The 15,899-nt window shown below is 33.6% G+C and overlaps 1 protein-coding gene across 1 annotated transcript; it reads left to right on the top strand.

The window, feature by feature from the left end:
- Positions 1 to 221: 221 nt before the first annotated feature.
- LOC119832594 (kinesin-like protein KIF19) lies at positions 222 to 15,608 on the top strand. Its single transcript, XM_038356273.1, has 15 exons — positions 222 to 678; positions 994 to 1,062; positions 1,443 to 1,553; positions 2,075 to 2,260; positions 8,776 to 8,901; positions 9,149 to 9,264; positions 9,586 to 9,759; positions 10,148 to 10,313; positions 10,899 to 11,014; positions 11,262 to 11,543; positions 12,071 to 12,275; positions 12,871 to 13,084; positions 13,557 to 13,686; positions 14,583 to 14,711; positions 15,136 to 15,608. The coding sequence occupies exons 1-15, from the start codon at positions 610 to 612 to the stop codon at positions 15,224 to 15,226; spliced, it is 2,184 nt and encodes a 727-aa protein (XP_038212201.1). The 5' UTR covers positions 222 to 609; the 3' UTR covers positions 15,227 to 15,608.
- Positions 15,609 to 15,899: the final 291 nt, after the last annotated feature.

Genomic DNA, 15,899 nt, shown 5'->3' with positions numbered 1-15,899 from the left:
TTTTTGCATCGGTTGAATAAGATGAATATCTTTATTAATACCATGTGGTAAAAGTGAAAGTGCATTTTTTGTTGTTCTTTCGCGGTTACATTTTACCGCGGACATCTCATTTCCATAGTAATTTCCTTTGACTACGCAGACGTAGCCGCGGGCGAAAAGTAGTAGTACTCATAGTATATCCTGACTCATTTTGTAGTAGCTAGGTATAATTTTTTACTTATTTATTAGCTGTCAATATATTTAAGGGTACTTCACACAATTGTAATATGGCTACGAGTGGCGCGTAATAGCTGCATGAAAGTTTCATTTGTGATGATTAGCTGTTACCCCAGCGACCACCCACGGCAAAGGCTTTCATTCTCACCAGTGTTCAGTCTACGGGTATTCATGTGTCCGAGTCCGCGTGATCGTAATTATTATGTTTGTAGAACCATGCGATCAAATTGTCCCATAATATCCTGGCGTATCCTATTCATAATAGATTAGACGGACCCTTCAATTTTATTTCGATTATCTGGTATTTAGAGATTATTAAATATTAACCGAAAGTAGTCGTAGCGGTAAAGTTTAAGTTATTTTTTAAAGTTCACCAGTGTTAGTGTAACCATCATGACTCAAAGCAGCTTTAGTACCGAAAAGCTAAGTAGTAGAGGATCTGTCAGTGAAGAAAAGTTAATGGTAAGCATATGATTATTGTATCTCTTTTGAAATTTTATTAAATGCTTTGGGTAGCTACTGTTAACTTAATAATCCGTATTTAAATAGTAACCTAATATATATAATACACCTACCTGCTTAATGAGAACAAGAATTGCGAAATTAAAGAAAAAACGTGATTGATGAAAAATACTTCAATATTTCATAAAAAGTATACTATATTATGATTGTTTAAAAGAAATAACAGTCTAGCTTAGTTTAGGCATGTGTAACAATAAATTATAAGTTTAGATATAAGCAATGTTATGCATAATGCTACATACTTAACATTGACAGGTAGCCGTTCGAGTCCGACCCTTACGAGCTGACGAGGGGTCACGTATCGTTCACGTAGTCAGTGATAAGGTAAGGCACATCATTATCTCGTGTTACATATATGTATATTCATCGAGATAGTACCACAGTACTATCATGTACAGAGTTAACTCGCTAATATAAATCCTCACTTTTTTCATTTCCAAATTATTGTGTAGTTTTACAATTCATTGATTTGATTCATCAGCATTTCATATTATGACTCAACTGAATATATTTCAGTTAAGTCGTTATTGTCTGTTCATTATCATAAATTTAAATACTTTTTGTCTTAAATGATAAGATGTCACAAGTTCATCTTTAACTTGCGGCGGACGTGATGTATCGGGGTCACCATAAATGCTGAAAAATAAGATCACGAGAATCTACAAATAGCGAGATAATGCTGATAAGACTATTTTTCTTCTTAGATGTTGGTTTTGGAAGAGGAGACTGATAGTCGCCGGGATGTTCTCAGGCAACATCGCGTAAACGACAAACATTACTTTTACGACAAGGTGTTTGGTGAAAGCAGTACACAAGTATGTTGTTCCTTTTTAAAATTGATATTTGTTAAAAAAGAGGGGAAATATCCGGTTTAAAGAGTTATCTCTTGGTGAAATAAATAATGTTCAAAATAGGTTAAGTAGTTTTCTGCTTTAATCCCTGGTACCTTTCACGGCAGGTGACAGATAGGTAGAGCAATAGCAAAATTATAATACTTATCAATATATGTATTGTGATTATTAATTTCATATAATAGAAACATAAAGATATGTAGGTAAATCATGAGATAATGACAATTGAATATTTACGTATAGATGATAAAATTTATTTAGGTAAGTTTATAAAATGCCATTGAGATGTTTGTGCTTTCTTACGAAGGAAGGGAGAATATTTAGTTCTTTAGTTTAGTTTGATGAATGAATTCAGAAAATTTCAAGATTTTTCAAGACAAGGTTCCATAAACGTTAAGCGACTTTATGTGGTTTTAATCATGGTAAAGAACTTAAATTAGCTTTGAATTTAGGATTGAAACATAAAATTTTGTTTTGTTTATTAGGATGAGGTATACGATGCGGTATGTGCTCCATTAGTAGGTGACACTTTACACGGCATTGCGGGAGCCGTGTTTGCGTATGGGGCGACGGGTGCAGGCAAGACACACACGATGACCGGCTTGATGTCGCGTGCACTAAGTCATCTATTTAGTTCCATAGCTAAGAGCGATAACCCTGGTGCGTTTGAGGTGAGATTCGTTTACTTGTATATGTCACTGTAAGTTTTTAAAATCGTTAGATTGTAATCTAACACGGAAGCTGGAAAACTGTCGTACAACATGTAAAATTTGATTTCAAGTTGCAATTTAACGCATTATTTCGTTAGACGAATGTATCGCAGTTGTGTATTATTTTTGTATCGAAAATATTTTTGTTTTTTCGATTTTTGTATCGAACGCCCAAAAGTTTGACGATATCATATCAATAGAAAGTGAATCAATTAATTATCTTAATTGTTCATTGAGTGTTAACATCTATTTTTATAGCAATTAAAAACATTATGTAATTACAACAAATGTTCTTTATAAATATGTGAATGTATTAAACATAGTGATAATCCTTGTATATGATATCTAATTGGTACGGCCATTATTTGTGGATTGCGTGAAACGTTAATGCGATAATACAATACATTATATAGTATTTACTATTGTAAAACTATAGTGCGATATTTAGAATATTTAGAATCAATACTTCAATTAGGTACTCACATACCCATTAAGGTTCAGTAGAATAACTAGGAAATTAGCGACTGATGCAATTTCATCACTTGAGTTTAATGATTGAACCTTGAATTCCGAACTGAATAAAATTGTAACTGATTAAATAAATTAAATTTAAATTGCTCAGGTATTTCTTTATCTTAGTTAAGGAGGCAAATCAAAAAGATTTATATTCTTTAAAAAAAAAGATTTAATTTTAGCTGCTATCATCTATTAGCAATCATTATAATGAGAGTAATTTAGTAAACGGTACATCCACAAAGTAATTTTTATATAATAAAGTCACATGTAGTAAATTTTCGTCGCTGGGCCACTATTATATTCTATTTAGCTAATAATAAATACATTGTATATTTATAAAGTTAGGTTAAATGAAATAACACGATTTACAAACTGAGGAATATTTACATACGTATCTACATGATAGTTGCCATACAAATGGAAATATGTACTACATATAGGCTATAATTGAAATTTTAAATGCCACAGTAGGTATAGAAAATAATAATGTTCTGTTATTTATTTCACATCTTTGGTTATATACTATGAAATTGTGTATTAGGTACCTACCTAACTAATCCTATTCAAATAATCGTAGTTAATTTTATTGAATAATTTATTCTTAACTTTAAGGTAAGTAACAATTCATTTTATGAGTTTTGTTTGTCCTAATGCTACTTTAAAACGAAATAAATTTTCGCTTTATGTCTATGTTTTTGGAGGCATGAACGTAGAGCGCATTCTGAACAATAAAAATGGTAGGTACTTATACACTAACTAGCTTTTGCCCGCGGCATCGCAAGGGAATATTCGGAGTAGTTTAATAGATGTTATTATACTTAAAAACCTCCTTGTTGCGTTTTAAAGATTTAAGCATACATAGGGACATAGGGACAGAAGAAGCGACTTTGTTTTATACTATGTAGTGATTTATGTTTACCAAAGCATGAGATCCACTAAAATTATATTATGTATAGAAACTATTTTCACTATTTTATTGCAAATATTGTAGAGTCGTTCATGAGTCGTTCCTATGAAAATACATTTTCATAGGAACTTTCATAAAAATTAAATTCCCCGTGACCACGCTCGCTGTAAAGTGTTCGAAACGTCGGGTTAATAATATAATGAATAAATCGCGTTTAAAATCCGTTGAAAAGTTTTTAGTTTCTAAATTTATAATGCTCGCGTAAAATCAAACACAAGAAAATATTAGGTTTTATGTTAGTAATCAATGACTTTAGCAATTTACCTTATTTACGAACAGTTGAATTTCATGCTTACATTACATTATAATAAAAGAAATGTAAACATATTGCATGGTGGACCTTAACCGAATTAACACGTGAATGACCTACTTACTTGTACACATACTTTCAGAAAATATAAAGGAATGTTGATCCTAGTTACTTTAATTAACGAGAGCTGCGTCCTTGACCTTTTGTAACAAAATAGCCAGAAAGTGGCTAGACTTTACATAGCGTACCCATAGATAGAGTACTTTATCTATGTGTGAACTATGTTAAATCTATCTTATGATTCTAATAAAGATACTTCTTTGATCAATTTTTTGTTGTTCTGCCATTATATGTTCTGTATTATGTTGTTTGGATACATGTTAAAATGTTCAGTGTCAGTTAAGTCGAAATTTGGTGTAAAATTAAATACTGGAAGAACAATCAGGTTATTATTATAATTCAATGTAGGTGCCGAATGCGATAGAAGACTCGGTCTGAATCATGCCAAAATAATTGTGAATTAAAAAGGGAAATGATTACATTTACAGTTTTATTTCTGGGAAAGTTATTAATATGATACCCATATGAAATTTTGAAGTGAATAACTCTGACAAATTTATTAAAGGAATACGAGCGTGAGTCCAATATAAAATAATGAAATTATAATTCTTCGGAAATCGTCGACATAAAAGTCATTAAGTTTTGTGGTTATTATGGTGATGTGGGTGGCAGGGAGGCACGGGGTGTACAAGGTCAATGCCTATTGCGCTCTTTGCGTGATAAACAATGCCTGTGTAGCCAGTGAACAATAAGATCTCTAGTGATGATTCTTCAATATAATTCTTAATAAATTCTCTATATTCTTTTGTGTATGTAAAATCGTTTAAAGTAAGTTTATATTCAAGAAGACATTATGAAAAGTTTGCGCAATTTGATTTGATTCGGTATGAATTTAAATAAAATGGTAATCATCATCAGCCCATATATGTTCCCACTGCTGGGACACAGGCCTCCTATGAGGGTTCAGGCCATAATCCACCACGCTGGCCAAGTGCGGGTTGGCAGATGTCACATGTCGTCGAACTTTTGATTCTCGGACATGCCGGTTTCCTCACGATGTTTTCCTTCACCGTTTAAGCAGTGGTGATGTTATCCACATGCGCAGATAAATTGAAAAATCAATTTATTTCCTGCACGCTCGCCCGGTCTCGAACCCCGACTTATCGATTTTGAAGTCCGAGGTTCTCACCACTGAGCCACCACTGCTTTTTTTAAAAAAATACGACTGCTTTTTTTAAAATGGTAATGTCCTAAAACAAATACACATTTTCAATTTCCTTGAAATCTTAACATAATTCTCTTTATACATTTAACGACGTCACATACGGATATGAACTTATTATTCATTGTGTACACTGATAAAAAACTTTCTTTGCATTAAACGTTAAAATGTCTCACATGCTTCAAATCGTGCTCCAGTTAACAATTTAAATAAACTGTCGGCACGTTGCCAAAAGATCAGCAAGCGATTATAAAATTTATTCACCTGTTAAGCACGATACACTAAGTCTGTAATATAAAGCTACATAAAGACCTTATATTTTCTGAGACTAAGATTTATAAACCCTTGAACATTGTGTTATATTAACCGAAATTCGCTTTAGTATGCAACAAAAGCTTTTATTTTTTGTTCGATTGTTTCTAACTAGAAAACACTAAAGTAAATAAGACAGACTAACGATAACTATCTAATATGAGTAATCTAAACTAAACAATATATTCTATTTAATAAATTCGTCATCTATTTGTTACGTTCAAAAATACAAATATGTGGAAAACACGAAGTTCACTCTGTCTTTTCTGACAAACGCTTAATTAATCGATTTTTTATATGAGATAATTTGATTTGCAACACATGGAACATATATGTAATTAAATAGTACAAAGGCACTAGTATATATTCTTGTCGTGTTGTAGCGGGCTATTGTTGGGTACGTGTCGGGAGTAAACATAATATACAACAATCGCGAGGAAAGCCTTGTACTCTATCAAATCTGCTGACGTCACGAAGGCTGAATCGCAGAGGCATCGTTAAATATTCAGGGCCATTTTCCTGAGACGTGGTACCCTATTAACATTTGCTTGGCACACGAATACCTGCGTTCACATATATTAAAATGCTAAAAACATATACCATCAGGAAGGATCTGAAGGAAGTAATACGTAATAATATAAAAGACTAATTTCACATAAATTCTTTGAAGAGTATCCATTGATCATGTGTACCTAAATATAATGTTTCACATTATAATTATGATGGTACCGATTTTCCAAGAATAACACCGGACATTACATTTTAATATTAACTATGGTAAAAAAAATAACTGCAATTGCATTAAATAGGACCACAGATAACATAATACTATAGGACTATTAATAAGCATATTAAAATACTGGACGATTTCAAAGAACTACCGCTCAAATAATATTTTTCATCAAAGAATATTTTTATGGTAGTTCGATGAAACGACGACGAAGCATTAGTGTGAATAAATTTATTTTGATTTTTAACATATTTTGCGCGTCCAAACAATAGGTTGAATATATAATCCTATAATATTATTATAATAACACCTATATAGTGTAACTACAGTTTTGCAAATAAACAAACTTAAAATAAATTTGAATAGGAGAGAGTAATTTGTATTGGGAAGGACTACCGCTACAGCGCAATAGGTAATTACATGATATGTACGCAAACCAAGTCTCGAACGAAAAGCTAGTATCTTATGATAGTTGCTTTTAATTTATTTAATTATGCTGTCGAAAATAATATAAAATGTAATAAAAATCGAGTGGATCTTAATAACGCTGAATAGAACTTACAATATCGTGATTTGAAACACTGACGTGTTAGTAATAATAAAAAAATAAGTTTTAGCTTGCGACATTTATGTAATAGAAGAAAGTTAATAATTTATGCGACATTAATTGGTAACCTTTTTATATAAATTTACCAGTCGGTGACCCTTTCATATAAAATTATTTTTTAGTTTCCTCCCGCTGCGCCAGCGTAGTTATAAACTTGAGTAAATATCTACCTACCTACCTACCTACATAAAAAAATCAAATACAAAAATGACCATCAGACTGAACAAATTGTGCTAAGACATCATTCCTATACATGTTATATTCGTAGTGTAGCTGGACTTTTCGAGGTATCACACCAGGTGTTCCAGACCTGTAAATTTATACTCTCAGCAGTAAGTGCTCATCACGTTAAACAATTATTGTGAAGGCACAATTTCTATTTCTCTTATACTTTAGGTGATTTGTTGCGGTATAATTATAGAGAATTTATCATTGAAATTTGTATATCTGATATTCCATAGGAAAGACACAGAATATCAATTACATTCAAATGTTTCGTATTGTTCTTACAGTGTTTTAGACTATGTTTTGTTTAAATTTTTGCGTTCCTTATGATATATTTATCCTTTCGAACCACACGTTGTGAAAGCTTATTGACACGCAATGAAAGAGATAAGTTATAGTGATATGACCATGATATGACCAATAAATCGATAAGTAGAAGCGATTTGTTTGAGCTTTAAGTAATTTGCAATGTGTAGAATACTTGTAACGTATGCCTAAATAAATATAGTTTAATAATAAATTGAACATATAAATATGAATGTGTATATTTCTCTAAAACTACTATCCGTGACGTATTGAGGGAGTGTTCTTTAAATTTTAAAAGTTATAGGTATATGTTTTGTCCTTAATAAATTATTCAAGCCTCCTTTCAAATTAGAAAAAAATGTCGCTTCAATATTTTGTTTAAATAAACTAATTGTAATTTTCTACATCATTTATCTTTTCTTTACCATTAATGTATTTATATTACCAATATTCATAAATTGAAGAAAGGCGTTAAGCTAACCAACCTTCAATTGCTACAAGTTACACATCATTAGTTTTTCAGTCATTATTGGACACGTTAACATGCTTACAAATTCTAGAAACCTTTAAATATCGATTATACCTGTATGCCTACCTTGAATAACAAATATGCATTGGTATACCATTTAAGTATCAATAAAAAATATATGTACATATTTGCCAGCACGGCTAATACGTTTTTTATTACTGGTCTAAAAACGTTTTTTTAGAAAAGGTAATTTGTGGATATGTATTTTCAATTCTTTTTCTTTAGAGGAATGTCGCTATATTGCGTAACGATAACTATTGTGTAAATAGCAATATTGTATATCATTTATAATAATGAATATAGCATCTGTGATTTTACTTTTGCCTTAAATATATGTGTTTGATTGCTGATGCTGAAAACAATAATTGAATTTAATTTTAAGTTGAAAACAAATAGGGTACAACTATTGAATAAAATAAGGATAATACTTATACAAGTGGTTCATTAGGTTTTTTATGACTTCTATAATATTAGTCCATTAAATTTGATAGAATTTGTTCAAAAATACCCAAGAGTAGAGTATATAACCTTATCTGCCTTACCGTAGGTAGATTTGCATAAATTGGAGGCTACACATTACTAGTTTTTTTATATTTATTTAGATTATATAGGTAAAATTTTAAAATATAAATAATAATTTAAAATATGTACTTTAACATAATCATAACATTAATTTTAAATTACTTGTAACGGAACATGACTGCAGTTCTTTAAATTATCTAAATAGACATGTTAATGTATTTTTTCGTCAGGTAAAAATGTCTTACATCGAAATATACAACGAAAATATTCGAGATCTGCTAAACCCAAGTGCAGGTCCTTTGGAGCTACGAGACGAAGGCGGCAGTGGTGCCCCCGTCGTCGCTGGACTTAGTGAGGTTGACCATTTTTCTATTGTTCCTTATAATATTATTCTAAAATATCTTCTATCGTCTACGTGTAGGATGCTATATAGTCTAAATCATAATTTCTATAATAATATATATCTATAGAACAGAAAAACAGCTTGTTTTAAGTAAAGTTGACGCCGCTTTCGCGTTTCTGCAAATCATTTACATACAAATTATACCTACGCAATTTCCTCATAAGCTGTAGACTAAAAAACTAAAATAAATAAATCTCTAGCTACGAGCTACGGACGCCGCCCACGTCGCAGAGTTATTGGCTAGAGGAGATCGCTCGAGAACGGCCGAGCCGACGCAAGCGAATCAACATTCGTCTAGGGGACATGCTCTTCTAAGGTATGTAAATGTACATTAATAGTACCTTGAGACTTTAATTTTAACAATTATGAATAAAAAGTGAAGTGTCCCCTTGTGGGGACAGATTATATACAACTGTTTCACTGATCGATTTTCTTCATGAACAAGAAGGTGACGCCCCCTGTGTGCTGCTAGCCCGAGATATTTTTTTTGTACTTCCCACCGTGATCGCCAAGACTTCTTGCTTTTGTAAGAACGGCAGAAAGAATCTCTTCTCTGCCTAGAATCTACATTTATCTTTAAGCCTATTTTAAGACACCCCAAATAAATCAACAAATCATAACTTACGCGTTATTGTAGTGTGTCGGTCAACAAATCAGTGTCAGCTGGAATTCAACGGGGTCGTTTGTTCCTCATTGACTTGGCGGGATCAGAGCGAGCTGGAACGCGAGCTAGAAGGCTGGAAGGTGCTCATATCAATCGATCCCTTCTTGCTTTGGGCAATTGTATTATGGCGCTCTCTGGAGGTGCAAGGTACCGAATATGAAATGAAATGAAAACAACTTTGTTGCACCAAACCTTAAAGATATAGTTTTATTACTTTCCATTCTGTAATTCTATATTTATCAATTTGTATTCATAGAGTCTAGAGTGTAGAGCAGAAGTACGTCGTAATCTGACAAAAGATAATTAGAAATCTATTAAGTTATTATTATTTTTCCAAATTATTGTTCTATACTTACAATCCTTACATATCCTTGTTCGTAAAAGTGGTTAGAGTATTTTACAAATATTTGTTTTTTTGTTTAAAGTTATCCCGTCAGTTGTCATGCTTCATATATAAAAGAAACATAAACTAATCTCATGGTCTATAGTTTTTCTGATACCTTGTCCCGAATTATTATATCTATACCTGCAACAGATACGTCAATTACCGCGATTCAAAACTAACGCGGTTGTTGCGCGAGGTCCTCGGCGGTAGGTGCCGCACCGCCATGATAGCGCACGTTTCGCCCGCGGCCGTGCACCGCGACACTACGCGATCCACGTTGCATTATGCGCAACGAGCGTCGACTATCACTAATAAGGCAAGTCTGTAGTCCAATACACATTTATAGACCAAGAGCTAGTGAACCCTCGTAGTTAAGGGGTGCCTGTAAGGCGATAATACGCCCTTTCACCTTTAAGTTTTATAGAAAATTATGTCTCACTGTTAATGTATTCTTTAGTTTCGCCCAATGTTGCTTTGATAAATACGTGTGTAAAATTCTACTAAGCAGATTAAAGTTGGATAATTCTTAACACACCAAGAGCAAAATAATAAAAATGAAGATTGATGTTCTATAAATTAATTGAGGCCTATTAGTTTAGATTTAACAGGCCTGTGAACTATAATTCATCCATCCATCCATCCATCATCAGCCCATATATCTTCCCACTGCTGGGACACAGGCCTCCTATGAGGGTTCTAACCCTCATAGAACTATAATTATTACTTATTAATTATGCGGATTTCAAAGTAAAATTTCTACTATTATGTATATAATGAATAAGACGTGAGGTTTAATGTAACTTAAACATACTCATATTAAAATTTTTTATAATTCGAATTCCATATAACATTACGATATTTTTCAAGAAACAATTACTCATATTCCTTTGTTGAATTTTAGGTTGAAAGGGAACTCGTGGAAACACCGATGCATTTGTCACAGTATCGTACCGTGATTAATGAACTTCGCGAAGAAATCGCGAGGCTCAAAGTCAAAATGAAGGATGACCGATCAAGGTAAAACTGCAAAAAACTTCCATTCTTCGCAAGCAATTTTATTTTTAACTTCAGTTCCCTGAAAATGAACACAAGTACCATGAGTGTTTTCTGTCTTAATATCCCTTTCTTTGGAAAGTGCTTACATCATAAAATTGTAAGTAATCTTTGATATTTCGTTACAACTCTTATTTCGTTTTGCAATCTTTTACTAATTGTACTTATATTGCTTATTATTTACTAATAAATAAATTATCCTAAACTGTAGGACAAAAGAAGATGAAGAACCCATTGAAGACACCATTACTAAGGGAGATACGGAAGAAAACGCCGCTCATTTAAAATCCCTGAGGGAAGCGATTGTTTCAACATTTAAACAACAAATGCGATTACGACGTCGTCTAATGGAATTGGACAGTCATCTCTTGGGATTGGCTCTGGATGCGGAGAGACAGCATGCCGCTATCTCGCATTGGGAAGCTAGATTTAATAGACTCTATAAACCGATAAGTTTAAACGGCTCAAGATTAAGCACACAGCAGAGTTATAGGTTAGTTCCATGTTAACCTAACATTGCTTAAGTGTTTTGAATATGTTATAAAAATAATATTGCTGATTACTTACTGGTTAACGAGCGAATGTCTTAAAGTCACTACTAATAGGTAAACAGTTAAGAGACGTTAAATTTTATAGAGTGTTTCGATCGGAATCAGGTTTGCCACGATACGGCAAAGTACTCGGTTCGAATTCGCTCCGTTGCGACGTGAACGAAAGATAAACAAACATAACACTTTATAATATTTTCTAGTACAGTATTATAACGACAGATGGGGAATACCGAATCATTAGTCGGTTTACCTTATTATCAATTATAATATCGGAGTATCATTAAAAACAAATTGGAAATAACAATACAATCTAATTACCCCTGACAGTTAAATTTTTCTTTAGTTCAAGTATATTCTAATTCCAAACAATTCACGCAGGAAGATGTTACAATCTGTGTTTGAGAGGATTAATTCCATTTTAAAAATAAGTTAAAAACAATAGTGGCTTAGTGGACTATTAATTTCGGAGGGGTGTGAACGGCATGTCGGGCGTTGGCAGCGTGGGCAGCGTGGGCAGCGTGGGAAGCGAGCGCGCAGAGGCAGAGGTGGCAGTGGAGCAAGCGTGGGCAGAGCTCGCGGCTGTGGAGCGCGAGCAGGAGGCCGCGCGCGCGGAGCGGGACCGTGTCGAGCGCCACCTCGAGCAGGTGCGCTTGCGGGGCGCGCAACTAGAAAAGGTTCGTCTTGCAATGGAGTTGGTTGGTTTTTGTGTGTATGTGACATAGTGATAGAATACATGAGTACGAGATATTGATAAGTACTTATTTTGTCGATAACATTAAACGATATATGTGTGTTTAGGAACGAAACACCTTATTTAGAGTTTAATAAGATTAAGTTGAAAGTTTCATAGACATAGAAACTGCTCAGAAAATTAAATTGTATCACACACAATAGGAACTACATATATTATTTTAGAATCTTAACTTGCGACTTTATCGTTATTGTTCATCATAAGTCTACTTCAATTCAAAAGCGCTTGTTCAATAGCAAATAAATTATTCACTACTAGCTGTGCCCCGCGGTTTCAACCGCGTAAGTCCGTATCCCGTAGGAATATCGGAATAAAAAGTTGCCTATATGTTATTCCAGTTATCCAGCTGTCTACGTACCAAATTTCATTGCAATTGGTTCAGTAGTTTTTGCGTGAAAGAGCAAAAAACACACACACATCCTTACAAACTTTCGCATTTATAATAGTAATAGGATGACTGAGGTATCTGTATAGTGGATGTTCACGGAAAACGATTAAGTCACATAGCATACTTCCAGGAGCTCCCAGCGCACATAACCAGCGGTCCAGAACGTGAGGTGTTATCATTAGTGTGCCGAGTGCACGAGCTGGAGGCAGACAAGCTGGCACTGCAGGGCGAGCGAGCGGCCCGCGCACACGAGCTGCGCCGCCGTGACCTAGCGCTGCAGCGCCGCGACGCACAGAGGCGATTAACTGATGAGATTATCACCAGGCAGCGGAGAGCACTGGAAGGTATAAACTATGTAATGTAAGCTATTGGTCCACAAAACATCACTATCAATTAAAAGGATCAAATGATACTACAGAGGTTCTTGCCGGCTCGTCTCTCTAGAAACTGTTTTCCGAACCGGTGGTAAATGTTAAAACTATGTTATGACGGTTCAAACGTACAAAAGTGCTTCTATAAGAAGTCTAATTGAATAAATAAATGTTTAAGTTTGAGCTTGAGTTTCATATATGTACCACGGGCGAAGACAGGGCGGAGCGCTAGAAACAGACAATATTATATAACAGACCCATGATATGTCGTACCTAATTTTACTTGAGAATTTAAACAGCTTATGAGAATAAATTATAATATTTACGAAATTTTTATCTATCGCTATGTTTTATAAATATAGATAGGTCTCTTCTTTAATCTCAATTATGACCACATTAGTAAACCTCTTGACTCATAAAATACATGTTTGTACCTATATTTCAGAGGTTGGTGTCGGCATACAACCGGATTTAGCACAATTATATGAGCTGTATCAACAAGAAATTCATGCATCAACCTACACAGAAACTAGTGACCTCTACACGCCTTATCGTCTGCCACCTATTTCTTCTAGGTAGATAATTTTTATTTTTTTTATTATTTTTAGAATTAACAAAATGTGTTTTCACAAAATATCTAATTGTATTTTTTTTACTATGAGAATGGATTACTTACTAGTGCTAGTATAGTGTTATGTTATCTGTGATAGAAGGTTGTACTTTTTAAATAAGTCAGTAATATGAAATTTACATTCAACCACTCTGAATCTCCGACCATAAGCTCTTAAAAAGTAAAAAAAAGGTGTGTGTGCGATTCACACACGATAGAAGTGAAACTTCATTAAATCGACAAAAGAATGAGAGGAATATATACGAGGAGGATAATTACAAAGTTTATTTATTATATATTATAAAATAGTACGTATGTTTCTGTCTCATTCTTTGCCGGCTTCATTCTACACATTTTTGTATTTGTGTCTCTCGCCTGTCGTTTTTCAAATCACAACGATTCTAAAGAAGTTTCACTTCAAAAATATTCGCAGCATAATAATATTAATAAAACTCAAATCGTGTACCGAACCGTGTCTTTGAAATTGTCTTTGGATCGACGACCGAAATAAAGGTATGGACTCGATAGAGTGAGGAAAAGGATACAGGCGTACAGCTCTCGAACAAACAGCTTGGGACACGGTAGCATGCTACTATTTTATGCTAATCTTCTGTGGTGGTGTGGTACTTCCCCCGATGCGACCATAGAACTCACTCAAAAATTACCACAGATTCACCTGAGTAATAAGAATGGCGAGGGATTTGCCTAATCTTACAGTAGTGTAATATGTAATATATCGTACCTAATATTATACTTGGAATGTTAAATCAAACGAAAATCATTAAATATAATTTCATAAAATTATTTGTTACTTTATAATAATAAAAATATAAGTATTTATTTAATTTCTTGTGTGTACAGTTTAACGGAGCTGGCGTGGTCAGAGAGTTCGAGTGGTTCGGGGCGCGGCTCCAGCTCGGGGCACTCTGGTTCGGGAGTCGACCGCCTGCCGCGCCTCGCGCCCACACCGCGCCCGCGTACAAGATACAGGTAGATATTTGGGCATGGGGCATAAATTGTGAAAGGCCAGCGAAAGGAAAAGGGCCAGCGAAAATAAAAGGCATGGGTCAGATGCAAAGGATATATACGATTGGATACGAATTGGAGAATAAGACACGGGTCGTCAGAACAGTCAGAAATATAGGAAAAATAAGTTTGGTTTAGAAAAAGGAGATTAAGAACCAAGTTGAAAAAAACTAAACACGAAATAAATATAAGAAAGGCCTTTTAGTTACAAGTTAGGGAAAACGCGTTGTAACGGAAAACGAGTTTTAACTGTAACAGAAACGCTACATAATTTCTCTTTTTTTTCACTCAAACATAAACTTGGAACTTTGGAAAGACTGTTTCTACTTTTATTCTTATGCATTTCATAATTGTATAATAACATTTTTTACGTAACATAATGTTTCAGCCAAGCGAGCGCTACAACACTAAAGCGATACTCGAGCGACGACAGCATTGTCATAGCGGCTCCTCGGGGAAGTGCGGAGGGAGCTTCCTGAATATTTCATTCTTTTGAATGTGGAAATAGTAAAAAAAAATATTTATCAAATGACAATATATAAGAAATGTAACAGTTTGAAGTTCGAATACGATGTTTGATTGCAACTGTTTGTTTAGAATTGTTTTTTTTTAAATCGAAATAAACTATTATATTATTTAAATAAGATTATGCCATGTTGACAGTGTTTTAGAGTGAAGTTTGTGGATTGTGTTGAAAATAGCATTAGTGTTTGATAAAATTACTATTACAGTAAAGTATGATTCTAGCTGTGCTGTAATCTTTTTAAATTTAACATTGTGTATTCTATATGATAGAATGAAGATTTTATATCGCGTTGCCACGCTAATCATTGTTTTTAGAATTTTCGTCAGTACGCTACTTCATTGAAATAATAAGTTGCTAATACAGAAAGTTGCTAATAAAAAAAAGCAGGAGGTTGTGATTTGACTGTATTTTTTTAGTTGGTTACATCACAACTTTTTACTGGGTGAATCGATTATTATTATTTTTAATTTCAAAGCTGGCGATTCCCATTGTGGAGATGGTGTAAGTTTTTGGAGAAAAATAAATTCTGATAAAAAGAGGACTTGATAAATAATATATGTATATACATTGGCTTGGTGAAAATTTGGACTTTTTTATTGATTGTCTATCTATACCTGCTATACAAA

The sequence above is a fragment of the Zerene cesonia genome, chromosome 15, assembly GCF_012273895.1.
Source record: "Zerene cesonia ecotype Mississippi chromosome 15, Zerene_cesonia_1.1, whole genome shotgun sequence".
Classification (NCBI taxonomy): domain Eukaryota; kingdom Metazoa; phylum Arthropoda; class Insecta; order Lepidoptera; family Pieridae; genus Zerene; species Zerene cesonia.
The sequence above is the reverse complement of the archived record's forward strand: the minus strand, read 5'-3'. Positions and strand labels throughout refer to the sequence as shown.

What these genes read in the sequence shown, in the direction of transcription:
- LOC119832594 (XM_038356273.1), top strand. Translation starts at nt 610, where the DNA reads ATGACTCAAAGCAGCTTTAGTACCGAAAAGCTAAGTAGTAGAGGATCT. An exon ending in GGGGCGCGCAACTAGAAAAG is followed by an intron (nt 12,276 to 12,870) that starts GTTCGTCTTGCA and finishes GCATACTTCCAG; the next exon opens with GAGCTCCCAGCGCACATAAC. An exon ending in GCAGCGGAGAGCACTGGAAG is followed by an intron (nt 13,085 to 13,556) that starts GTATAAACTATG and finishes CCTATATTTCAG; the next exon opens with AGGTTGGTGTCGGCATACAA.